The following is a 27,941-nucleotide window of genomic DNA, read 5'->3' as shown; positions in this document are numbered from 1 at the left end:
ATTACTGCCCTGAACCTATGTGGTAGCCTCTGGTGACTTCAGGTACATACCTGACCTTTCTTGAATGGGCTTTAAGATTTCTTTTGTAGTCACGTGTGTCTGGAATTGTTCACCTGTGGCAGGAAATGTATCATAGTTTGGAAGACGAGAGGTGGGTTTGCAAGCCATAGCTGTACATTTCTTAGTTGTTCCAAGCAAATAAGATGTTGAGGGCACATACCCCATCCTTCTTCCTCATTTTACCCTAGACTGGAACACTGGAACATCACAGTTCTGAGACTGTCATGTGCATGAGAATCACCAGCGGAACCTTTTTGGAATGCACAGCACTAGATCTAAAACCCAGAGATTTTAATCATAGGTCTGGAATGGGTCCCTGGAATCTGTATTTTTAACAAGTGTCCCAGGTGATTCAGAGAAAATCCTATAAAACTAACCATGGGAGAAACTTGTCTTAACCTGGCTCCCCCAGAAAAACAGAGTTTAAAGCATTACTAGAAAATTTGATCTTAGGGAAACTGGGAGGAAGGCAAATGGGAACATGAGGTTAGGAAGGAGACCCAATGTGATATGATGGCACTGAGCTGGCTCAGCATTTTGTACCATGCCCAAGTAAGTGTTCCATCCCACTATCACACGGTGCTATCTTCCTAAGGTCCTCAAAAACTATTGAGCCTTTGACAGTCCTCTGGAGGGGCATGAAAGGGAAAAGCTTATCTGCCAGCTTATATTTCCCAATATTCCCAATGGGATTTAACTCTCTTGTGCTTCCATTTGGGTTCTGCATAGGCTCAAGTGAGTACTGCAGTACCACATGCTTCAGAGGCAAGTGAGGTGCTCAGAATTGGAGGTGAGAGGCTCAAGGGGTGAATATCAGGTTACGTGTTGGCAGATCACGAAGTAGACATAGAGTAAGTGCAGTAGAGGTGGCCGATGAAGCTCAGGTAGAATGTGACTGTAGCCAGAGTTGGGTCCTGACAGATGGCCTAAAGGACCTGTGGTGGCACATAAAAACCATCCAATACAGAGTCTGGGGTCAACTTCCACCTTACTCCACCTACTTGGAGGACAAAGTCAATGGACTAGGACAAAATGGAGTCCTCAAAGATAACTAAGAGAACTGAGCTCCGTATGAGCTATTAAATGAAATGCTGAGCTGAAAACTCCCCTCTTCTCTCCTCACCACACTCATCTCCACTTTGGACAAGATGGACTGGAGAACCACATGCCTGGAAAGTGGCCCTGGACCAGGCTTGGAGGAAGAAGGAAAAGAGCCTTGAGAATGTGACTTGGGGAGAGGGCTTTATTGCCCCCTTTTACCTCCTACCTCTGTCACAATAAGATCCAGAAGGCCCCACAGAGCCGGTATGCGTACAAAGAGAGGTAGGCAGGGAACAGGACGTGTAGTTTAGTCTGGGAGGAAAAGCAGAGCAAGGAACGGTTTGGGGTTGGCTGGGTGTGAGTTAGGTCAAGCCTGGACCCATCTGCTTTCTGGTTTTGTAATACTGAAACTCTCAGAGATTCAATCTCCTTCTTTTTAAAATGGGGGTGATAAAAAAAAATAAAATAAAAAATAAAATAAAATGGGGGTGATGGGGAACCTGGGTGGCTCAGTCAGTTGAGCGTCTGACTTGGGCTCAGGTCATGGTCTCGCAGTTTGTGAGTTTGAGCCCCACGTCGGGCTTGTTGCTGTCGGCACAGAGCCCACTTCAGATCCTTTGTGCCCCTCCCCTGTTTGTGCTCTCTCTCTCTCTCTCTCTCAAAAATAAATAAATATTAAAAAATTTTTAAATAATAACATTAAAAAAAAATAAAACAGGGGTGATGCCCACCTTGAGAAACAGTGCAAGTGCTTACCCAATTCAACATGAGCATAGTACCTGGGACTATACAGGTATCCAAACAGTGTGAGTGAATTTATTCCTTACCTTCTTCTCCAAGGTGCAGACCAGCAGTGTGAATGTAGGCTGAAGGCCCGCACTCGGTCCCACCTGCTTGGATAAAAATCCAATGGACTTTGGCAATCTCGCACGGTCAGCAAAAGAAGGTTTATTGCACTGTGTTTATGCTGTCGGTGCTTGTGCTCTTCGAAAGGCTGATGTAGCAATTGTAGGGTCCTGGAAGATGACTCCGGGATGGTTTCCCCACATCCCCTGTAACCAAGAGCAAAGGCTGAAGGAGCTGGTACACCATGTTATGAAGACCGGGCAGTCTTTCTGTTGGAAGGCCAAGAAGAGTTGAATACATTATCTCAAAGGCTAACTAAAGAGAAATTATAGCTGCTGGTCATAAGATCGTGGACCACCAACATTTAAAGCCATGGTTTCTCTCTCTCTACAACACATGAAAATGGCCTATCATATTTGTATTCCTGAAAAACCTCAGATCATTTCTTTATTTACTTATTTATTATATAATTTGTTGTCAAATTGGTTTCCATACAACACCCAGTGCTCATCCCAACAGGTGCCCTCCTCCATGCCCATCACCCACTTTCTTCTCTCCCTCACCCCCCATCAACCCTCAATTTGTTCTCAGTATTTAAGAGTCTCTTATGGTTTGCCTCCCTCCCTCTCTGTAACTTTTTCCCCCCTTCCCCTCCCCCTGGTCTTCTGTTAAGTTTCTCAGGATCCACATATGAGTGAAAACATATGGTAGCTGTCTTTCTCTGCCTGACTTATGTCACTTATCATAATACTCTCCAGTTCCATCAGATAATTTATTTAAAATCACATTATGGGAGCACCTGAGTGGCTCAGTCAATTAAGCGTTCAACTTCAGCTCAGGTCATGATCTCACGGTTCATGAGTTCGAGCCCTGCGTCGGGCTCTGTGCTAACAGCTCAGAACCTGGAGCCTGCTTCGGATTCTCTGTCTCCCTCGCTCTCTCTCTCTGCCCCTCCCTCACACATGCTCTGTCTCTTTCAAAAGTAAATAAACATTAAAAAGAAAGAAAGAAAACCATATTATGAAAACTTTGTTTCAACGAGGATAAAAAGGGGTTTGGAACTCGGTCTTACAGTAGGAAAATTGTTTTTCTATAGAAATTTCCAAAATAATGGTGTTTCAAAGTTATAAATGTTAAGTCTCTGTGTTAGTTTCTGAGGGCTGCTGTAACGTGCCAAAAACTAGGTGGCTTAAAACCACAGAAACGTCTTCTCTTACGGTTCTGGAGGCCGGCTGTCCTCCATCAATGTGTCAGCAGGACTGTGCGCCCTCAAAGAAAAAAAAAACAAAAAAGAGGTTAGAGAGGGAGGGAGCTAAAACATAAGAGACTCTTAAAAACTGAGAACAAACTGAGGGTGGGTGGGGGGTGGGGGAGAGGGGAAAGTGGGTGATGGGTATGGAGGAGGGCACCTGTTGGGATGAGCACTGGGTGTTGCATGGAAACCAATTTGACAATAAATTTCATATTAAAAAAAAAATCTATAGCACAGGATCCTTCCTTGCCTCTGCCAGCTTCTACCAGCCCAGGGATTCCTTGGCTCATGGTCGCATCAGTCAGATCTCTGCTCTCATCTTCACGTGGCCATCTTCTCCCCGTGCATGGCTGTGTCTTCACAGGGTATTCTCTTTTCTGTGTGTCTCTCCTCTTGTTACAAGAACCCCCACCACCTTGGCTTGGGCCACCCAAACCACCTCATCTTAAATTGGTTACATCTGCAAAGACCCCATTTCTTGAAAAAAAAACTTGCATTCTGATGTGCTTGGGTTATAATTTCAACACGTCTCTAGGGGGACACAGTTCAACCCAAAACAGGCTCTAAAATCAAAACATCGCTGAACAACTTCACTCTTTAATCACACCTCACTTTTACTCCTGAGCTTTGTCTCCCATCAACACCATCAGAATCACCATCACATTGCTTCTTACACATTCTCCTCCCTGTCACACCTGTTGCTATGAGAGACCAGGCTCAAAAAGAACCAAATAGAGTGGCCGTCTCACAAACTGTTCCAACAGCTTCCCTGACGCCCCAGAATGGGTTCTACTTCCCAGTTGAAATTCTATTACACATACACTCACAGGCCTATAATGAAAACCCTGTCTCCTCATTAATTTATTAGAATATATTCAATCCATATTGGGCAATTGTTCAGAACAGGGACCATGCCTTCATCTAAGACCTCATACTAACCCTACGGAGGTTCAGTATTCAAGTTATTTGGCATCAATTGAAAAGCCTATTTAACCCTTTCTTTTCTCTTTTCCATCTGCTAATCTGCAAGGTTGAATACGTCCCGTCCCAGGTGCCAGAACAGAGCATGAACAACACAGATTAAAGTCCAGGCCCCAACGAGGTGGTATCATTCCTTTGTTAATATTCATTGAGTACAACTCCATGCCCAGGGATGCTCCACATGATAGATTCCAACAGGGACAAGCCTCACCCCATGGAGCATGTATTTCAAAAAACTTTTCCTTGTTCTCTTTCACCTCTTTCATTTTTACAACCTTCTTCTTAGGATTGTAGTTGTTCTGGACTGAATGTTTACATCCCCTCAAAATTCATATGTTGAAATCCCACCCCTCAATGCAATGGTGCAAGCAGGTTGCACCTTTGAGAGGTGACGATGATGAGATGAGGTCATGCAGGTGGGGAGCCCCAGGAATGCATTAGTGCTCTCTTACCAGTCACTAGACTAGTCACTTGCCCCCTCTCTCCGCTTTGAGGATACAACTGGAAGTTGGCAGCCTACAACCGGAAGAGGGCTCTCACCAGAACCTACCCGTGCTGACACCCTGAGCTAGGACTTCCAGCCTCTAAAACTATGAAGAACAAGTTTCCATTGTCAATAAGCTCCCTAGTCTATGGCACTTCATTACAGCATCCCGAATTAACAGACACTAGTCTTCCTCTGGCCGCTATAAATACCTTTAGGAGTTTTAATGTGTGATCATTAAGGAACCATGCTCCCACTGTCTCTTAGAAAACCCCAGAGCCATAGAAGAAGGCTCCTGGCACAGGGATAACATCATGGACTATATGAAGAGTGCCAGCCTTCAAATCCAAGCCACAGAACTGCCAGCTTCACAAGTGCTAACCGTGAACTCAGTCCTTACTTTTAACTTCACTGAGCCTCTGTTTCCTCCTTTAAAAAAAAAAAAAAAAAGGAAAGCTATTGGCTAGGGAAAGTTTCTCCTTGTCCAGTGGTTTCCCAGCTGCAGGATCCAGTCAAGACTTGTAACTTCACTGCTATGAGTCCCAAAAATAAAAATTATGAGTGATAGATGCATTATAGACTGAGAGGCCAATGAAGAAAGCAAAGTTCAGGGAAAGAGTCTGAAAAGTGTAGTTACTCTACTTATACCAGCTATGGTTTTTCCTATTTGCTTTAAAGACAGAAAAGCAATTTTACTTTCCTTCTCCTTCCTCCTAAAAAGAAAAATTAAAAAAGGAAAAAGTCAGAGAGAGAGAGAGTGTGTGCACATATGAGAGGTTAAAAGCCCTGTCTCCACTTAAAAGCCAAAGGTCCGACTCCATTTTTGGTGTTAGGCATGGCCTCCTTCCTCTCTTTTTAGTCCTACCTTGTTCCACTGCTTCCCCTACTGATGGCTCATCCCATGTGTCAAGAGAAACCTATCAAGATTCCTCCGTGATGTTCATGCCGTTTTCTTTTTTCTTAATCCGATTCTCACTTCAAGACCTAAATTCAGCCAATGTGAGGACAGATGGTGTGGGGCCCTTTGCCCTGCCAATTTAGCAACGCTGGCAATGGTTCAACTCCTGCGTGGAGAGGGAGTGATTTTGCCTGCATGGTTTAAAAATACCACAGTGTTTTAACCTCCGGCAAAAGTGTTTGGCAAACAACCCATGGCAGATTTGCATGTGTGTGGATGATGTCACACTCCTCACCAGATTTGTCTAAACAAGTGTCTGCTCAAGATAAATGGCTGACTGTGGCTGCCATTTAAATGTAGCATTAGAGGCATAGCCTTGCCAGTCTTTAAAGAGATTTAGCTGAGAGGCTGAAATGGGTGCCATTGTCTTCATTCTTCCCCTGACTCGCCTTGGTGGTTGGTCAGGCTCCCTCCACTTTATCATTTGAAAATGAGAGGTGTAGTCTACAGCCAATTCCATTCACCCAACTGCTGGGTGATACGTATACACAGTGGGTTCTTGGTGTTGTCAAGGGTTCCAAGATGAGAAGCAACAATGGCCCCCCTCAAGGAATTTGTGATTTAATAAGACATATGAAGCTCACCCCCAAAAGCTCATCATTTCCTTAACAACCTCTCATGGGATCACCTCTACTCAGAAATCCCTTCCCTCAAGAGCTGCATCTAATTGGGTCCTTTTCTTCACTCAGGCCTCAGCTCAAATGTCACTTCTGCAGAGACTCAACCTCACACTGCCTTATATGAAGAAACACCCTACCCCATCCATCCCAGGCCACTCTCCGTCCTGCTAGCCTGTATCATTCCCTCAATGTGCTGCACTTTCTCTTACATATTCCTTTCTCACTGGCATTTCTCCAGGTACCGTAGCCTCTGCCATTTCTTGTTCCCATAGCCTTGGCAGGACAGACACACCAGCATTGTGGAGTCCTCATGATGCCAAAGCAGGGAGGGAATTTATGGAGACAGTGGGGACAAATGACTCTATCACCAGTGTGATGAGAACTTGGTGGTGCTGAGACTCTGCTTTTTCACGTGGGTAACAGTAACAATGATGCCAACATGGAGGCATTATAGTGATAATTAAATTATGCATTTATGCAAAGTGCCTAGAACAAGGAGGTCTTAATGTTAGTCCCATGAGGCTCTTCTGGGAGAAAAGTAGTGTGAACTAAGCACCGAATTTATATTTAATGGATATTCATTAATTGATAAACCACCTAGCATTTCTGTGAAAGCAGAGATTTAAGGCAAAAGCTCTTTCTGAATTTAGTTGTCACTTCCATGCTGTGAATGCAACAAAACTCGGCTGGAAAATAATCCAGAAAGGTCAGAAACCTTGTTATGTTTACAATGGCCTTTCACCTCTGGCCCGTGATCTCTTACACTGAGCTCTGGGTCTACCTACATTGGGGTTTGCCTTGCTATAGGATGTTATTAGGAAGCCAGGGACTTCTGAAGGTCCTTTCTGGAGAGAATGGACCTTCTATGGGAACAAGCCCACCTGCTACAGTTCCCCAGACACCAGAGGAGCTTGAATATCCACTCTGTTTATATGTTGGGTTCTCCCTAGGGAGCTACTTCTCAGCAGTCGTGAAAATTGCCCGGCTGAGGGCATAGACCCAGTTGATATGGAGCACATCTGAGACCCAGCACAGAACTCAACTCATGCTCACACCAAGATTCCCCTTTCCAGAGTGCTAGTGAGGCATGTGAGAGAGACCACAGCTAACTGAGAGGCTCATAATGTTCCTGGAGGAGATAGGATGTAGGATGTAAGGCAATTAGCATGAGGTGAGCCCCATTCAGGGGTCCTGGAATCAAACTTCCTGAGGCCCTGACATAAACAGGTGTGAAGCTAAAAAAAAAAAAAAACCCATAAATGCTGGTGCCAATTAACCTAGGTTCTCACACAGGAGCTCTCATACAACTTATAAAAAGTACATGGATTTTGATCCGTTACAGGAGACAGTACCCTCAACTAGGAATTTATAAAACAAACACACCTACCATGATCGTGTAGAACAGTCCCTCTTGTGTTTGGGGGCTTATATGTGTATGTGCAAGCTGCACATACAGCTTTCAGGGTTGACGTCAGGCCTTGACACGATCCTGAGACCAGCGGTGTGACAGGAGTCTGAACTTGGCAGTCACCACCCACAAAAGGAAGAAAAAAACACCAAACACCAGGATGTTTAGGATGCTTACCCAGGACCAGCAATTTTTCTTAACCACCTGAGGTTATTTTTTTTTATTTATTTTTTTATTTTTTAAAACTTACATCCAAATTAGTTAGCATATAGTGCAACGATGATTTCAGGAGTAGATTCCTTAGTTGTCCTTACCCATTTAGCCCATCCCCCCTCCCACTACCCTTCCTGTAACCTTCAGTTTGTTCTCCATATTTATGAGTCTTTTGTCTTTTGTCCCCCTCCCTGTTTTTATATTATTTTTGTTTCCCTCCCCTTACGTTCATCTGTTTTGTCTCTTAAAGTCCTCATATGATTGAAGTCATACGATTTTTGTCTTTCTCTGACTAATTTCACTTAGCATAATACCCTCCAGTTCCATCCACATAGTTGTGAAAGGCAAGATTTCATTCTTTTTGATTGCTGAGTAATACTCCATTGTGTGTGTGTGTGTGTGTGTGTGTGTGTGTGTGTGTGTGTATATATATACCACATCTTCTCTATCCATTCATCCATCAATGGACATTTGGGCTCTTTCCACACTTTGGCTATTGTTGATAGTGCTGCTATAAACATGGGTGTGCATGTGTCCCTTCGGAACAGCACACCTGTATCCCTTGGATAAATACCTAGTATTGCAATTGCTGGGTCGTAAGGTAGTTCTATTTTTAGCTTTTTGAGGAACCTCCATACTGTTTTCCAGAGTAGCTGCACCAGCTTGCATTCCAATGAAATTATTTTGTTCACAAAATTGCAAAAGAAAACCAACGAGAGAGCAAGAACAGCAGGAAAGTGGTTAGGCCAGGCTTTATGATTTTTTGTTTTTGTTTTTGTTTTTGTTTTTGCCTCTCCAACACATTGTCTCCACTTTAGAGAAAAGCGAATTGAGAATTAAGCCTGTTTCTGTGTGGAATGTTTATTCACAAGAAGCCAGTTTCTCTGGGGAAAAGCGAGTAATGGGTACTCCGTGGGATCTCTCTACGTGATTTTGGCAATTGCTTGTGAGTCTATAATTGTTCCAAAATAACATTTTTCTAAATCAGAAAATAATTTTTTAAAGTATAGATACAAATTTCCATTTCTCCTTATGTGCATTAAATTCATAGAAGTTGAAAAAATATCTAGTGAACTGTTTGAATGGGTTCCAGGTGGTTGACATGTGGTTACACCTTCTCTTCTACCTATATTTATGTGATAAACTTATCATTTCATGCACTGAAAATGCCATGAGGTTACGCGTATCATGCTCCATTTTTTTAAGGGTGAGCAACGAGAGAAATCAGTTAAGTTACATAACTTGCTGAAAGTAATTCAATTAGTGGAGCCAGGAGGGATTTGAACAAAGCCAGAGTAACTCCAAAGCCTGACAGTCTTGCAGTCTGCCTCCCAGCAGGGCCTGCAACAGCCAATAAAAGCTTTCTTTCCCTCCATCCCAGGAACCGTGGTCCTACTTGAACATAATTAGGTCTTAAAAGTCTTGCTTTCTGGTTTTTTGTGGGGGGGTTTTGGGGGGGGTGGTTTTTCCTGTAATTCTTCCACACAATCTACCCAAGGTCTCCATACCCTGACTGGACTAGCCAGAGAGTGAAATCTCAACAAACTCACTGTGTCAAGCATTGACGGAAATGTCCCATTCGGACCCACAGGCAACTCGGCACATAGCCTGCATCCTTTGTTCATAGGTGGGGTGGTTCACTTACCTATCCACCAGGTACTATTTCTGGTGGCCTCATATTATGCTGTAGTGGCACTGTAAGAGGGCCCCAGGGAAAACCAAGGGACTGATACTAATTAGATGCCAGGCATAGTACGAGACACTTTGCAGGAAGTAAGTAATGTAATGCTCACAGTAAATATCATCATCCCCAATTTACATATGAGACAGAACGGCCAAGTCTTTTGCCCAAATCCAGGTAGACTCTCAGTGATGAATCTCATGACTTTTGATCTGGCCACTAAAACCCAAACTCCTCTAGGATTTCCCAATACCCCCTAGTGTGACGCAGGGTCCATGGACCCCAAAAACTATGCAGGTGGGGTATGGAATGTGGTGGGCAAGAGATAAGAACTCATGAAGCAACTAACACAGAATGAATTGTCACCCAAATCAAAGATGACTATCAGGGGGTCCTCCAGCTGAGGAATGTAGAATGGACAGCAAGAAAGAGGGAAGACATGAGTGGGAGCCTGTGGGTGGCTGGCTCAGACTCAGAGAACGCAGCCAGTCTCTCGGGCTGTTTCTGTGCCACATTCGCCCTGTTGTTCTGCCTTTCAGTCACCTCTGCTTTTTCACATTCCACCAATGAGCTACAGATGCTGTCCCTTCCACCCAGGCATTTAGACAAACAATCACTTTGGCCCTGAATGCTCTCCTTGACTTTTGCTCCCTCCTTCTTTCTTTCTGCTCCGTTCCTTACTTCTTTCATTCTTCCTCCCTCCCTTCTTTTCTTTTTCTCCTTCTTTCTTTCCTTCCCTTGCTCTCCCTCCCCCCTTTCCCCTCTTTAGTTCTAGCAAATTCCAGCTCATCATTAAAGACCTTAATATCACCCCGTCCCAAAGGGAGTCTTCCCTGAGTCCCCAGAGTAGAATAAAAGCCACCTACACTATTAACAACTCTCTACTATACCAAACTGTCTTCAATTCTTCTTTGGTAAAAAGGAGGGACTTTTTTTTTTTTTTAATAATTTACATCCAAATTAGTTAGCATATAGTACAACAATGATTTCAGGAGTAGATTCCTTAGTGCCCCTGACCCATTTGGCCCATCCCCCCTCCCACCACCCCTCCAGTAACCCTGTTTGTTCTCCATATTTATAAGTCTCTTATGCTTTGTCTCCCTCCCTGTTTTTGTATTATTTTTGTTTCCCTTCCCTTACATTCATCTGTTTGTCTCTTAAAGTCCTCATATGAGTGAAGTCGTGTGATATTTGTCTTTCTCTAATTTCACTTACCATAATACCCTTCAATTCCATCCACATCACAAATGGCAAGATTTCATTCTTTTTGATTGCCGAGTGATACTCCATTGTATGTATATATACCCCATCTTCTTTGTCCATTCATCCATCAATGGACATTGGGGCTCTTTCCATACTTTGGCTATTGTTGATAGTGCTGTTATAAACATGGGGGTGAATGTGTAAGGAGGGACTTTTCATATCATCAAGACTTACAATCCTGTTGTAGTCCAACTACTAACTAGATTCCAACATGAGCATTAGATTTTTTTTCCCAAAGGCGGCCAGGGTAGCTCCCTGTATCTACCCCTTGGGTGATGTTCTCCCACGTTCATTCTGGACTTGATCTTGTGATTTACTTTGGCCAAGGGGACCATGGCAAACAGGATGCAAGCAGAGACTTTGAAAAGACTTGAGCCTGAGACTTTCCCTCTCTGTTGCACTCGGAACCCTGAGGCTACCATATCAATGAGCCTGGGCTAGCCTGCTGGATGGTGAGAAGCCACTTGGAGGAGAACTGGGGCACCTGGCTAACTTCCTGCCAACCAACGGAAACATGAAGGTAAGGAGCCCAAGTCCTCCAGCTGCATGCCAGCCAACAAGTAGAGACCAGATGATCAAGTCCTGCTGTGGGTTAAATTGTGCCCCCCACAGTCAAATTCATATGTTCAAATCCTATCCTCTAGTGCCTCAGAATGTGACCTGACTTGGAGACAGGGTCCTCAAAAAGTAGTCAAGCTAAAATGAGGTCATTAGGGTGGGCTCTACTCCTATGTGACTGGTATCCTTATAAGAAGGGGAAATGTGGACACAGGCATGGGAAGAACACAATGCGAAGATGAACACCTCCATCTACAAGCCAAAAACAGAGGCCTGGAATAGGCCTTATTTCACAGCTTCAGAAGGAACCAATCCTGTGGACACCTGGATTCAGACTTCCGGCCTCTAGAACTGAGAAGCAGACAACACGGTTGTGTTGCTTTAACCACCGATTCGGTAGAACTTTGCTACGGCAGCCCCAGGAAACCAACACAGGCCCAGAGCAAATGAGCTCTGGGCTCATTTGAGCCCGAGTGAGCCGCACAATAGTGAGCTAAATAAAATGGCTACTGTTTTAAGTCCCTGGTGCATCAAAAGCTAATTGATAACGTGGGTAAACGTCTTGGATTTTCGTAGGCTTCAGTTCTGACAATTACAACATGGGTTTAGGTGCCTTTTCCTCCCAAGATTATCAGTAAGATTTAGTAAGATAATGCCTGCAAATTGGTCAGCACAGTTCTTGGCACATATCCAACATTTAATGAGTACCTACTTTAGTGTTACCTTGAGGGTATAAGTTAGGTCAACACCAGATTTATCTACCCAAGAAAAGATAAACTTCCACCTGTGAATTTATTTTAAATGATCTTGGGATTTATTGTGGAATTCAATATCGATGCATATAAAACCAGAGGGTCAAATGGCGAGAGCCAGATTACACCAGGCATTTGCAACGACTTACTCTCCGCTTAAATGAACCAGAAGCAAGGCAGAGGGAAATTAAATATGCTGAGCGCCAAATATGTTCCCCAAATTTCGCTACAGGTCTTTATTTGCATTATTTTGCTCATTTCTTGGGACAGCTCTAAAATATAAATATTATTGTCCCTCAATCGCAGGAATGGAAGCCAGTTGAGAAACTGAAACTTGTCTGAGATCACACAGTTAAGAAGAAGCAGCTAGGCATTTCTCATGCCAGACCCGTGTTCTCACCATAGCACCTGACGGATCCGGTCCGCATGTCTCGAGTGGCCTCAGGAAGCCTCTGCAACATGAGGTCACAAGTTAATCAGTGTGCATGTGAAACAAGACTGGCAAAACCCACCTTTTATGCTCGAGTGTTGCTCAGCAATCCATGTAGGTGTATTCTGGTAATTGTGAAGGGACTCCGTGTATCTTTAAGGACATCCTTTTGGGTTGAGAGACCTTCACATACTGCACTTTGACCGAAGAGGAAGTCCTACCCACACACAGGTCCCACCACCCTAGTCTGTGGCTGCATTTCACAGGAAACACAACCTCAAACGGACCTAGCAGGGGCTTTCTGCTGAAGGACACTGCTTAGCGTTGAGAACAGTTCACCCCACTGCCTTACGGATTACCAGCTGTCAGACGTCTCTGCAATGCCGCCTCGGGAACCCCTCGCAGGAGACCAGCATCTCAGCACGGGACCTTGTGCACGGCCGCACTCTTCAGGTAAACTAAGTAGGCCAGCTCCCTCTGAATGGGCATCTCACTGGCATAAATGATCGTTAGGAAAGAGCTGAGACACCACGCCAAAAAAAAAAAAAAAAGTTTTTGTAACATTGAATGCTGGGCCTTCTATAAAGCATCGAGCGGCATAAAGAAAGCCAGCTCCCTTAACTCAGTTTCTAAAGATCTCTTCATTCTGCTGGAAGAAAGAATCAAGATACCTACCCATTAAAAATTAAAAGACTAGATGTTTTCAATCTTCTCATCCCGGAGCTCGGACCCCCTGACTGTTTGCTCCTAAAATCCAAAGGCCGGGCTGGTTGCTGGCTTTCTTGGCTGACCTTCATTAGGACAGCCCCCTAGAAAGGCAGCCTCAATTCAAAGTAGGTCATTGAAAGTAGAAGTTAACTTAACTCCTGGAGCCCCTGTGGATATATATATATATATATATATATATATATATATATATATATTTATTTAATGTTCTAAATTGAAATCGTTTCCTTTCCGGTTTGGTGTGACTTTGGAATCATGCCAACCGTCCTTCCGCTCACAGGGATGAGAAGCACAAGAATAAGAGTGAAGGTGGGTACAATCCTCACCCTCCAAGGTGCTGGGGAGGCATCTCTGCCAGGCTTTTCTTGGAAAGAAGAGCCAAAACATAAATAAGTGACAGAGAAAAGGGAGTTAAGGGTCATCAATGTCTGTCTGCTTTACAAGCTATGGTCATGGAGGAAATTTATCGACACTGATGTTTTTCTTGTGTGCCAATGTTACTTATCTGAGCATACCCTTTGTGTCTCTTGTAGCATACCCCTCGGTGCTATCGCTCCCTTGGACTCCCGGGGCGCCCCTCAAACCACAGGGAATGGTTATTTCAAAACCTAGGAAGGCAGTGGTAGGACAGGCCAGTTGGAGGTCTGCCAGAGAAATGACAAAACTTCAGAAAGCCTCTGAGAAACTGAAGATAAAACATGCCCCCGGAGAAACAGGAAAGGCAACTGGCATTTACAGCTCTATCTCTCGACGGCCAGTCTATGTGCATTAACTCGCCTGATCCTCATAGTTGGGTAGTATTTTCCCTGGTTTATAGGGGAACTCAAGTGGTCCAAGTAAATGTTCAAAGTCATCCAGCCACTGATGTCCTAACAGAATTCAAAAGTACCCTGATTGCACCTGAGCTGACCGAGAGGAACAGTATTTCCTGGCAGCTTCCCAGAGTTCATCTTGCAGCCATTCCTGGAGCGGTGTTAGACACCGGCCCTCTATGGGCCGTATTTCTCTTTTTTCTCTCCAAGGAGCCCTTGCACATGACTCCCCGAACAAGACCATTCTAAAACCAAAGATTATTCTTTTCTGTACCATCTGGCCAGCGCTGGCCTTCACATCAGGAGACCCTATTTCTAGCTCACTTTGCCTTGAGTCAGGTGCTGTCCTGGAAAGACTGTGGGGTTTCACATCTGACAAGTTGGTCGAGATCCAAACTCTGCCACTTGGACCAGACATGTTACTTTATCTCCTCCGATCCTCGGTTCCCACATCTTTACGTTGGAGCAGCATCACGTAGCACTTGCACAGACAACTACTTAGCCTCGATAATATAATATTTACGTTAAATGAAACGTGGTACATATTTAACACTTGGTATGCACTCAATAAAGGTCGGCTCGCTCACCATTACTTTCTTCACCCCAGATCAGTGCTGGCCTCATTCCTAAAACATGCCATGAAATTTTGAATACAGATAAATTTACGAATGTTTTATTTTAATAATCTCATTAGAGAATAGTAATATACCACAGTTTCATGGCCTGTGCAAGCAGCCTCAACGAAGTAGAGGAGGCGACTTCAGGTCATTTGTGCAAGAGAAAGAGAAGGAACTTTGAAGTCAGTCAAAGCTGTGTACGAATGTGATGTGTGACTTCTGTGTCTTTGGGTAAGTGGCTTAGCTTCTCCGAGCTTCAGTTAGATGTTGTTGGCGTCTTGTAATTTGAAAGTGGGTAAAATGATACACTTTGTGTGTTGCTGTGAAGATGAGAGCAGATGTACCTACAGCATCTGACACAGAGATGATATTCAGGGAATGGACAAGTGGTGGCTGGGCAGTGTCATTGCCAAGGTCACACAGTCAGTAGCAGAGCTAGATAGAAGGATCTTTTTGCTGAAAACCACTACATAAAATAGTCATGTTCATATGTCGACTATACTTCAATAATAATTTTTAAAAAGCAGTTATATGCACTAGTGCAGACAACTGCCAAGGTCCACCAAGACCTGAGTTCTGGAGAGTTCCTCCAGGCTATGTCTACCCATTCTAGCATGAGAAAGATGCAATGCTCAAAGGGGCTACATCTTTAAACAGAGATAACTATTCGAGTCTAAATTAGATTTATTTTTACAGATTGAAACAAAATCTCCAGTGATATCGTGAAGTGAATTATCAATAAGTCTGAGAAAGATCCAGTTAAATAAGTTCAATATCAGTAACTTAAGAAAGAAAAATTACCATGAAAAACAGAACAGTGGAAAAAAAGTCATTATGGGAATATCCTTTTTGCGTTTTGTTTCATTTGTTACTTTTGTGGACAGAATACATTGGGAATCATCATCATGGTTCACTCTTTTTTTTTTTTAGTGAGTATATTTATTCTTATTTGGTACAAGAGAATGCTGAGGTTCACAGCGATTCCCTACATTGTCCATTTTACACAGTGAATAAGAGGGAAAGTCAGAAGTGGGACCCAGGTCTCCCTGAGTCCCAAGCTCCTGCTCTGTGCACGATGCTTCATCAGTGCTCTGATGGATGTATTCAGGGTTATGATTACAGCATCACTTTCCTTCAAACTAACCAATAACATGTTAGGACTCCCAGATGTACCACAAGCAATAGCAAAACAGGTGTATGAGTTTGGTTATTTTATTTCATTGGTGATGCTAATCGAGAGACTCCCAAAAACCCAAGCATTAGAAAGGGAAGTCCGTGGTGCACTGCTGTTTGCTATATAAACTAAGAGGATCCAAAAGATCTGGAAATTCAATATCCATGCGTTTCAAGGCACAGCCTTCCATGGTGGTGGGTTCTCTGTTGAATTTAGTGTGAGATAAATATGAGGGGTGGTTAATAGCCCAGGCCCAACCTCTAAGAGTCCCTGTGGACCCAAATTTAGTCATCAGCTTTGCAGATTCCATCCAAGGTATCCAAAGTTGATGAGACTCAGGGTGTTGTCTCTGGCATTCTGGCCCATACCTCTGTCTTTTGTGACTCTGCTCAAGTGTTAAAAGTGTACTTGGGTTATAAGTTCCTTTCCAGTAGGCAAATCTATGCAGGAAACCAAATTACTGCCAGGAGGCAGCCTCCTGAAAACAAAGTCAGAACTGGGTCATCATGGTCGTTCAATTCACTGAGCTATGGATGGTCTGATGTCTTCATAGAAACCGGAAGCTAGTCTGCCCCATGTCTACCTATGGATGTTCATAGGTCGGTTTCCCCTTACTCCTGGGCATGGCTGGGGATCTCCTGACCAGCTCTACTTCTCTGGATATTCCCCGTAAGAACACTTCCCTACCCCAAACTCCTACTTCTCTTCTCAAGCTCTACTCACTACACCACCCCACCCACTCTTTGAGAAATAAATAGCCGGTGTTTGGATTCAGACTGTCACTTCCTAGCAGAATGATTTTAGCATTATTTAACCTCTCAGGGCCTCTAGTTATCCTTTATAAAATGGAATTGCAATACCCACCTTTTGGATTTATGGGGAGAAATGAGACGCAGTGTATAAAAATTATGTATTATGCTGCATGGCAATTATTAAGCGCCAAGTAAAGGATAGTGGCTATAAAATCATTTTTAGTTCAGTTATCGTGAGTTTATTTGCTATTCAGGCAAACGTTGATTAGATTCTTTGGGCTTTTTTTTTTCCTGCATTTTAAGAGTCTTGACCTGGACATCTGGGTGTCTCAGTCAGTCAAGCATCCCACTTTGGCTCAGGTCATGGTTTCGTGGTTCACAAGTTCGAGCCACGCATTAGGTTCTGTGCTGACAGCTCAGCCTACACTGAGCCGACACTGGATTCTGCGTCTCCCTCTCCCTGACCCTCCACTGCTCGTACTCTCTCTTTCTCTCTCAAGAATAAATACACATTAAAAAAAAAAAAAAAAAGAGTCTTGACCTAAAGTCCTATTTTAAGGTGATTTCTCCAGGAGGCTAATCTCATCATTTTCCTATTTATTTTAATCATTCATCTATCAGAGCCTTGGTAGTATCTTACAACTCCCCAAATGTACTGATCCTCTGAAAATATTAAGACTTAATGAAAAATGATAGAAATTCTTTTAGAACACTGTCCTTGCCAGTTTCAAATCTTCAGTGTCCTTCACGGTACTGACACTTAGAAAATGCTCAACAGTTGCCTGTTGAACTATACTGCATAACTGCTTATAGTTGACAAAGTATTTTCACTTCCACCATCCCACTTGGTCTTCAAACCTATCCTATGAGTAAAGGGCAGGCAGTGTTTATATCCCCTTTTGGGGGAGCTGGAGAAACAGACTCAAGTCACATGGCACACCGTATAGTTCAGCACACCCGGGCTTAGAGATTTGCCAGGTGAGTGATCCTGAATAAAAGAAAGGGCAAAGAAAGAGTTAACTATACGCAGGAAGCTCAATTCAGGAGTTAAGTCCTAAATGCACTTGAAGTTAGAAAGCAATGACCTCATCTGAATCCATACTGTGCATTTGTTCACTAGACAGATTTGGCTCAAGAGAAGTCTTGCTGAACAAAATGACAGGATTGCTCAATATTGAAAAATCTGGGTCATTTGGATTGTTGCTGTATGAGGGAATCTCAAGTAAACAGGGTGTCCTACATAGGGTTCTGGAATTCAGCAGATGGCATTACTATTATTGCTGCTGCTGTCATTGTTGTTGTTATAGATTATATTACTCTCAGTCCAGTCTCTATTAGATTACCTGGCTTTTCATGCCCCATCTTTGGATTTAAAGATGCTCTCAAACTTCTTTGAGACCTACCTTACTGTGAAACAGCTCATCATAAAACAACCAGCATATAGTGGGTGCTTAATAAATGACTATTTCAAGAATGACAGTGCTTTCACCAGCAGTCTTTAGATGTCCATGGGGGAGGTGGGTCACCAGGCTTATCTCCACCCCAAGGCCAGCCTATAAATTGTGGCAGATGATGACAGATGGATGGACAGATAAATAGATGGATGGATAGATAGATAGATAGATAGACAGACAGGGGTCTGGCAGTATTGGCCCCAATCAGTGAAATTCTGCCATGATTTATGAGAGCCAAATGAAAATGGGGTGAGGCAAACAGGCAAGCCTTTTTAAAAAATGGTAAGGAAACATCTAATGAGACTCCTGATCATCTACATTTTAGTTTTGCTACAGTCTAGTTTTATCTGAGCAGTGAAACAATTTCAATGATAAGAAAGCAAGAAGAAGGAATGATGGAGAGAAGGAGAAGAGGAATGGAGGAAAAGGAAGGAAGGGAGAACAGAAGGAAGAAATGGGATATGATAAAACAACAGGAGCAAAAGAGAAAAAGGATAAAGAGACTATTTACTATAACATGGAAAAAAGGGGAGAAAAAGAAAAAGCTTACCATGGAAGGAAAGTAACCCTTTCTGCAAAAGAGAAAAGAATATGGCTTTTAAAAACAAAATGCACCAGGAGGAATAAGTTCCAAAGTCTATAGATTGCATCAGATCATTAAGGGTGTTTTCAAGATCATTTAAAATAAAAAATGGATTCACATGCACATTGCCTTGAGATACTTAAGGGAAGTTACTTGTTACCAAGACAGTTGCAAAATCTTTTTTAAAAATATGCCCATACTTAATAGCAGAAAAACTAGGAAAGCAGTTTCCCATATTCCTCAAAAAAAATCTATACTAACAATCCATTTGACTCCAAAGGCTTCCATTTGTTGGAAATCCAATAAAATTAAATGTTATACTTAATTAAATGTAGCTGATTGCTCTGACCAGGGTACAGAAATAGAAATCCAATCAGCATACAGCTTCCTCTAAGTCTGAGCATCTCAAAGATGTCACTTTCTCATTTTTTATGTGAAAATAGAAGAAAATTGCATATAGTTGTGACCGAATTAATAAACATCTGAGTCTGAGAAATCAGATTTTCAACACATTTATTCAAAGCATGTGCAGGTGTGCCCACACACAGACACGTATGCACACACATGCGCACACACACACACACACACACACACACACATTCCCTGGACCTTTTCCCCAAATACACACCCAGTATTCCCTCCTTCCCTCCCTCGACTCCAAGTAACATCCACCATTTTGGATCTGTTGGATATGACGGTATAGAGAATCAGATGTGTGTTGTATGACTTCTCCTGTTTTTGTGTTTTAATGAGAAAAAGAATCAAGCCTTCATTTTGACCCTCCCCTCCAGCCTTGACCCAGTCTTAGCCGCGGAGCTATGTCGTACCTTCTTGACTTTCTCTAATATTCTCCTCATGGTTTGCTTTCAGCCATTTCCTCTAGCTCTGCTCACGTGCACAGTCATTACGAGAATGCTGTTTCTTAAACTTTGAAATAAAGAGGCTAGCATTTTTATAAGCCGTATCTTCCAGGAATAAATGAGAAATATTTAAGAGCAAAAAAAAAAACCCCAAAAAACAAAAAAACAAAACAAAAGATTCCTCACTATAAAAGCATTGTTTTTCCTTCATAAAATATTAATTTTGGATCAGGTGAAATGCAGCAGAAATATTTATGATAACATGGCTCTTTGCAAGCTTGGTTTGGTAGCACCAGCGAATTCCCAGTGGAGAACAAGATTTCTCCAGGATAACAAGGAAACGTGATTTGTTGCTTTACATATTTTCAATTGTGTAAACTGCTTATGATACCATAAGGGTATTAATTATTTTTGGATTAAGATCCGCACCAAAATCCAATCCATTTATAAAACAAGTCTTTTCTTCCTAACACATTCACTGAGACCCCAGGCGGGTTTCCAGCTCAGAAGCAGCCATACCGGTTTTAAAGCCCAGATCTAATGTATGTTCCTTGGAAATCTTATGCACCCTCCTATCTATAGGACCTTGCTTCCTTTATTTTAGTTTTCTGAAATATTTATGTGTTTTAACCATCAAATCCATTACTTAAAAAGAAAAATTCTTTTCAGGGGTGCCTGGGAGGCTCAGTATGTTAAGTGTCTTACTCTTGATTTCGACTCAGGTCATGATCTCAGGATTCATGAGATCGAGCCCCACTTCTGGCTCCATGCTGATAGAGTAGTGACTGCTTAGGGTTCTGTCTCTGTGTGTGTGTGTGTGTGTGTGTGTGTGTGTCCATCCCCTGCTCTGTGTCTGTGTGTCTCTCTCTTTCTCAAAATAAATAAATAAACATTTTTAAAACAAACAAAAAGAATGCTTTTCAGTGCACAAAGTACTTAGTAAGATAACCAAATATAATAATTGGGACCATCCCCTCCAAAACTGTGGGGTTATTTGGTCAAAAAGGATGGTTAGGTCAGGGATTCCTCTACTCCCAGGACCCCAGCCACACTGTGCACCTCTCTTTGGCAAGGCCCTCTTTATACCTTGAGAGCAGTGGATTACGTTTTAATGGGAGGCATCATAGGGTAGAGCAGTGTTTTTCAAACTGGGCTTCCTTCTGGACCCCAAAGATCTCCAAAGTCTTAGGTATCTGTAAATCCCATGAGAACTCTATCCCTGAAATGAAAGCACAGAATTCTAAGCCAAAATTAATTAAGAGTGTATTTTGTTTCTTTTGCCTAGGCTTTGAAAGCTGGTACATAGGCAGTTATAGTGCCCAGGTTGGCATTTAGGATTAGATTTGCATTGGCATCCAATGTAGTTGATATCTCTCCTTGTTGAAGAAATAAACAGTCATCATGAAAAGAGGTGGTCTCTCCCTGTGACTCCCCAGGGCCCCAAGATCTCCTACTCGGTCCTTCCCTGACTGTGGGCCCTGCAGGCAGAGTATGGTCTCTTCTGGAGACCCCCACTTGCTTCTGCCAGGATCCCCACCACCGACCCGGCTCTGGACATATTAGTGACATTTGCACTAGGTGCCCTGCTGTGACTGACTGATGGCACCAGAACATCACTTCTCTCTGATCACGGAAGCCATGCTTAGGCTTTGCTTCTGTGGCTAATGAGGAAGAGAAACTGAAATGAATGATTCCTATGAAAAGTAAGGGTACAAATACATGGTATTCTCTCTCTGGCTGGCCACGGCAGCCTCTCCATGTTGCTGAGTGAAAGCAAGAAAAGCAATCATCCATGATGCCCTTTTATCTTGGACAGTCCCTAGGCCCTGAAGCCCATCCTTCCATCATCAGGCACCAAGTAGGGGTCAGGGCTACCTGTAAGGAGCAGTAGAGGGTAAGGAAATCTTCTGCTGACCTCCAAGGGAGCTGCGTGGACCCCTCTGGGCACGCCTTCCCGTGCGTTCCAACACCGGCTTACGTTCCTCTATTATTTACAGAGACATATTTAATTTCACTCTGTACAGTTGCTTACAGCATCATGGAGAACACAGGCCAGGGTTATGAGGCAGGACCTTGCTCTGTGGTCTCCAATTACTAGTATCTGGACGGTGCCCGGCGCATAGCGGAACCTCAAAAAATGTTCGCAGGATACATGAACAAATTCCACCCCGAACAACAGCTGTGTGCGCCTGGATTTTGACTCACTCGTTGCTTATAAATAAGACCTGAGAGAGGAACGCTGCCTGGTGAGATTGGAAGCCTTCCCCGCTCAGATCTGTGGCATCCGTGTTTGGACGTGGTGGGTTTTCTCTACACGGTTCCCTGAAAATTAACTCAGAAACGACTCTAAGCAGATTAAGTCTTCTTTCTGAGCAGCGGTGTGCCTGCGTTTCCGTTTACGATGAGCCCGGGACAGCAAGGTAGATGGAAGTGTGGTACTTCCCCCCGGGAACGGGAAGACACCAGTGAGTGGCACCGGGGGGCGGACAGAGTGGAGAAGGGGACAGAGTGGCTCTCGTGTCCACTTCCTTCGCCTCCCTGCCCCTTAAAATCCCTGGGGCATTCTTAAACTATCAATACTTGGGCTCCACCCCAGAACAGCTAGATCAAACTTTCTGGAGCATTAGTATTTGTTAAAGCTCCCCAGGTAGTCCTGAAGGGCAGACAGATGTGAGAACCCGTCCCTACCCCCCTGGTCATCGTGAACAGCAGGGAAGAGCTTCTCATTCCTGGAAACTAAAACCTAAGTCATACAGGACATTTAGGGGCGCCTGAGTGGCTCGGTGGGTACAGCGTCCCGCTCTTGATTTCGGCTCAGGTCATGATCTCATGGCTTCGTGGGTCCTACCCATGCATTGGGCTCTGCGTTGGCAGCGTGGAGCCTGCCTGGGGTTCTCTCTGACACTCCCCATCTCTCTCTCCCTCTCTCTGTCTCTGCCCCTCGCCAACTCATGCTGTATCTGTCTTTCTCAAAATAAATAAGTAAACTTTAAAAATTTGGGGCGCCTGGGTGGCTCAGTCGATTGAGCGTCCAACTTCGGCTCGAGTCATGATCTCATGGTTCTTGAGCTCAAGCCCCACGTCAGGCTCTGTGCTGACAGCTCGGAGCCTAGAACCTGCTTCGGATTCTGTGTCTCCCTCTCTCTCTGCCCCTCCCCCCGCTCGCACTCTGTCTCTCTCTCTCTCAAAACTGAACATTCAAAAAAAAACAAAAACAAAACAAAAATAAATAAATAAATAAAAGTCATACAGGACATTTAATCTTAAAGTTTGAGTTAACGGCAATCACTATCTTTCCACATCTTAGATGTCCTGTGCTCCCAAGAGCCCTACCATAGCTGTTGTGTCACCCCCACTTTGTGGATAAACAAACTGAGGCTCAGAGCAAGGAGATTATTGTCCCCACAGAAAACTAAAAAGCATCGAGGGCAGTGGTTTGCAATACCCGCTTATTGTGCGTGCAACATAGGGCACGCTACTTACTGTCTGTGAATGTCCGTTTGGTTTCGTATAAAATAAGGCTGAGAATCCAGATCATACGGGGCTACCGTGGCAGGGCAGGGACACATATCAGGGCTTTCGATGTTCATTACATTCCTTCCGAAAACACGCCTGTCAGGAAGGGAAGGGCCTTGTCTTTTTTATAATATATTACCTTCCTAAAACCGATGGACATGAAATTCTTTGCATCTGACTCACCATACCTCATTCTCACCACATCCTTTATTAAGGGACCGAGATCAGTTAGAACCACAGCCTTCTCCGACGGGTGTTAGACACCCTGAAGAAAGCGAAGAGCTCTTTGCTTTGTGGAGTGCCATCTAATATGTCATGCTGACGCCACTGCCTGGTTGGCTCAGACTCTGCTGTGACTCGCTAAGACCCCAAAGTTTGCTTTTTAAATGCCAGAAAGTTTGGACTCCCTTCAGGACCGCTTAAAATTCTTTTTGTACAACAGATTGTTCACATCTCTCAAAACCTGCTTTTCTGAACCCTTATTAAGTGTTATGCTAAGTGAAATAAGTCATACAGAGAAAGGCAGATACCGTATGTTTTCACTCTTATGCGGATCCTGAGAAACTTAACAGAAGACCATGGGGGAGGGGGAGGAAAAAAAAGAAAGAGGGAGGGAGGCAAACCATAAGAGACTCTTGAAAACTGAGAACAAACTGAGGGTTGATGGGGGTGGGGAGGGGATGGGCATTGAGGAGGGCACCTGTTGGGGTGAGCACTGGGTGTTGCATGGAAACCAATTTGCCAATAAATTTCATATATTAAAATAAATAAATAAATAAATAAATAAATGCCTTGTTCAAGGCCACACAGTGGATGGCAGGTGAAGCTGGAAAACAGCTTCCCTGGCCACCTCCCCAGACCTCTGATCCAAGGCGGTAAGCCTTGGAGGGGACTGTCCCGCACCCTGTGATTCCTTCACTGTGTCCCTGAGAGCTGGCCAACAGCCAGGCACAGAAGGAACCCCCTCAAGGAAACTGTCTTCCTTTATCCCATCTCAACACTGCTAACCGATGCCTTCCAAGAAATGAAGTGACTGTGTAAGCAACACATTTAACTGGTGGGTGGTCCCAAAGTGGGGAAGGCGGTGCAAATGTGTCCCACGTGACCATAATCACATAATTTAATTCTTCTAAATATTAATACCCAACCATCGATGCCAATATAACCCCAAATATAACACAGCTGATGTCAAAGCAACCTGCAGACTTTACTTTGTTATACAAGCAATGTCCATGCTTCCATAACGTTTTACAGATGGACGTTTCAACTCATTTCATACTCACGACAATACAGTAAGAGAAAACTATGGGCATTAGTTAGCATTTATAAATCAGGAGACACCAAGTGCTCCTGAAAAGTCACACAATTCATGACAGTGCAGGGACCGAGCAGTGTTCTTTGACATCTAGAGTAGCACTCTTCCACTATTTGATGGGGGGTTATTTGAGTTATACCGACGAAGGTTCAAGCCCTCTTCCCCACCTCCATGGAGGAGACAACTTTCAAAGAGACCGAGCACTAGATATGCCACACCACATCCAGAGAGGGCGGTCTGCGAACGAGAGCCTCGCAGCTGCCTCTCCTTTCCCTGCTGTCACTCACAGACTAGATGCAGCTGTGAAGTCACACACAGGGTGTCTGAGCACCTGGAGCTTAGTCTGGCCCTTTGGTAACTTCCGTGCCGTTACTGGTCCCAGATCACACAGCTCCAGTCCAGAGCCCATCCGCTGTCATTCACGGTCCCCGACAACCAGAACCCAGTATCACCGACATCCAAGCTGCTGAGCCCTGTGGCCCCACCAAGCCGTGCGAAGCCTCTCTGGCCACCCTACGTATTCTAGCACCTTCACCTCTCTGCACACGAGACTGAATTTTCCCAGCACGCCCTTCCTAATTCTGGAAAGTTCTAGACGTGCTCCGCAAGACTCAGCTCCGGTATTATCTCCTTTTTTAAAAAAATGCTTATTTACTTATCTTTGAGAGAGAGAGAGAGAGAGAGCACAGGGGAGGAGCAGAGAGAGAGGAAGACAGAGCATCCAGAGCAAGCTCTGTGCTGACAGCGGAGAGCCTGCTGCGGGCCTCAAACTCACAAACTGTGACATCAGGACCTGAGCTGAAACCAAGACTCAGATGCTTAACACTGAGCCACCCAGGCACCCCTCAAATATTACCTCCTTTATCAAGATTCCCCTGGGGAGCACCTGGGTGGTTCAGGATGTTTGACTTTGGCTCAGGTCACGATCTCACGGTCCACAGGTTCAAGCTACATGTGGGGCTCTGTGCTGACAGCTCAGAGCCTGGAGCCTGCTTCAGATTCTGTGTTTCTCTCCCTCTCTGCCCCTCCCCGGCTCACGCTCTGTCTCTCTCACTCTCTGAAAAATAAATAGACAGTTTTAAAAAATAAAAATAAATAAAGTTTCCCTGGCCTCCAAAGCACAGAGGATTTGTTTTGTTTTGTTTTCTATGCATCTGGTTTTACAAAGCACTTTGATAACAGCCATCATGGAAAGAGGCAGAATCCATATTATACTGAGTTTTAGGAGTGCCTTGAGAACAGAGACCGTGTCTTACTGGGCACAACATTTGCACTAAGTTCTCAGTAAATGGCAGATGGATAGATGGATGGTTAAACGACGACAGACGGATGGCAGAATGATCTAGAAGTGCATAACGCTCAGTGGGGTGTGATATGGTGACGGGCCAGGAAATGGCATTTTTGAGTCCTGTGCACTTTTATGGCAGACGGATGATCGTGGGCACATAAGTTAACCTCCCTGAGCCTCATTGTTTTTAACACTGAAGTCCATTCCCAACCCTGCTCCACTCACAAGGATCCCCGGGAGGCTGATGGATAGAGACCACATCCACGGCTCCCCACCCTTGGCTTCCTGTTGAGTTTGGCCAATGGGAAGCAGCAACATGAGACTGTGGCCAGAAGTGTGAGATGGGGATTTCTACTGCACCCACCCAAATCCCCCCTCTGGGTCCCTCGCACTGTGGGAGCCACAGTTCCCTTCCCACCAGCCCCGTGTCTGGGTCCCAGTGACCCTTGGCTCCCCTGAGCCCCCAAGCATGATAATGGCACCCCTACATCTTTCACTTTCCTTTGTGGATTCCCCACGCCCCGTCCACACCTTTTGAACTGTTTATTAAACTGTTACCAATTTGATGGTGCCATCCGTTTCTTGCTAGAACCCAACTGGTACGGGGGGGCAATATCCTTCATACCTCCCGGAGTCTTTGTGTAGATGAAATGTAATTATTGCCGTGAAGCCCCTACCGAACACTCCCAGGGTCTCTGCTGCTAATGTATTTGGGAAATGGAGTTAATAATCTCTCCTGTGTGGGTGAATACAAGCCACAAATAAAAAAAAAAAAAAAATGGTTGTGTCCTAGGTGACGCGGTAGAGAAATGTCGCTTCCAATAAATATTTCATGGCAGAGCCACACTTGGAAAGGAAGAGCACCCCTTCTCCTGCACGTGCAGGGGCGCCCTGCACAGAGCCAGCCGAGCAGGTGCCCAGGGGAAGTACACAATTGCACGCCAGGGAAAACCAGGCTCGGGGTGTGTGTGCTCAGCTCCCCAGGGCAGACGGGATGGATCCTGACAGAAAGAGGACAGCCTGTCAGGGCAACGGCCCCTCCCCCGACCCGCTCCAGAAATAAACCAATTATCAACCCGGATTGATTCCCTTCCCTTCATTTCCTCTGAGCCGGCACCTGTACCCCATTCTAACGAGGAGCGACAGGCGCATGTTCGCCGGAATTAAAACACGAAGTGTCGGGCTCGGTAACGGGTTTTACTTTTTGTTTCCACAGGCTGAATTCAAGATCCCACTTATTCGTGAGGCACCAAGAACTATGAACAGACAGTAAGTACCCGGGCGTCACTCTGAGTCCCAGTCTCCCCTCTCCCGCTGGGAACCGGAATGTAAGCCAAGGAAGGGCATCAGCGTGCCCCCCAGGAAGGGCATTGCCAGCGTCAGGGCCGAGCCCCAGAGACGGGGCGGGGGGCGCCGAGGATGTGCACGTCGGTGCTCAGCGAAGCATATTTCCCACCGGGACAGTGTTTTTGCGGGCCGGCCGCTTGTTCTCGCCCAGCATGGGTGTGTGGCCGGGACGGGGACGGGATACCCCAGCCCCAGAACGCCCGCTGAGCACCATGAAATACCATCCATCGTTTCACACCCCGGTGTCCGAAGGCAGAACCGAAGCAACAGTGGTTCCCACGCGTGCTGCCCCAGCAGAGACCCTGGAGTCCAATTCTGGGTTCGTGGAGCAGCCCGGGGAGGGTGATGCGGTCAGTTTAGGATATCCTAATGTGTGTCTGATTCAGCACAACATCCATCCCGTTCTTGATGTCTAGGACTCTGGTTAAAACAAAAAAGCAATGCAGGCCTCCAAGTCATAGGAAATATTTATAATGAGAAACAAGGAAACAAAACTTTTAAATTGAGAGAATGTGGTGTGTTCATGTTAACATCCATCTACCTACCCATTTGTTTGGTTTAGTTTGCCTGTTGGAAAGGTAGCACACTTACCCTCCCCGTCACGGTGTAAGTAAGAACATGAGCTTCAGAGTCAGGCAGACCTGGTGTAAAAATCCCTTGTTTTTTGGCCCCATCATTTTATGGCTGTATGACACGTGGGGACTTACCTGACCTTCCCTCCAGAGAGCAGGATCCGGCCTCGAGAAGGGGGGCTGCCTGGTTTCTGATGGATTCCTGGTCTTAGGGGGAGCCTGGGGGACAGCCCAGGGTAACCAGGTGATGCCCGAGTCTCACAGGCGGGTGCTGGAGGCAGGGCCGGTGTCCAGAGTGACAGGAGGCCGCAGTCCCAGCATCACGGTTGTCCCGGATGCCCATAGGCGTCACAGTGGGGTGATGTGACACACAGCCAG

At 44.8% G+C, this 27,941-nt stretch overlaps 1 protein-coding gene and 1 long non-coding RNA gene across 2 annotated transcripts in view; one reads left to right on the top strand and one right to left on the bottom strand.

The window, feature by feature from the left end:
- Positions 1-49: 49 nt before the first annotated feature.
- On the bottom strand, positions 50-27,844 carry LOC132692712 (uncharacterized). Its single transcript, XR_009616539.3, has 5 exons — positions 27,699-27,844; positions 7,630-7,756; positions 3,165-3,215; positions 1,929-2,153; positions 50-113 (listed from the first exon to the last, which is right to left on the bottom strand). It is a non-coding gene; the product is annotated as an uncharacterized LOC132692712 (long non-coding RNA).
- The window catches only part of CLNK (cytokine dependent hematopoietic cell linker), a 162,698-nt gene continuing 147,574 nt past the window's right edge, over positions 12,818-27,941 (top strand). The window contains exons 1-2 of the mRNA XM_078446262.1: positions 12,818-13,000; positions 26,861-26,913. Coding sequence (XP_078302388.1) covers positions 26,903-26,913 — 11 coding nt within the window. The 5' untranslated portion in view covers positions 12,818-13,000; positions 26,861-26,902. The remainder of the gene's footprint in view (positions 13,001-26,860; positions 26,914-27,941) is intronic.

This window comes from Panthera onca, chromosome B1 (assembly GCF_046562875.1).
Source record: "Panthera onca isolate mPanOnc1 chromosome B1, mPanOnc1 haplotype 2, whole genome shotgun sequence".
Classification (NCBI taxonomy): domain Eukaryota; kingdom Metazoa; phylum Chordata; class Mammalia; order Carnivora; family Felidae; genus Panthera; species Panthera onca.
This window is presented reverse-complemented; position numbering and strand designations above follow the sequence as displayed.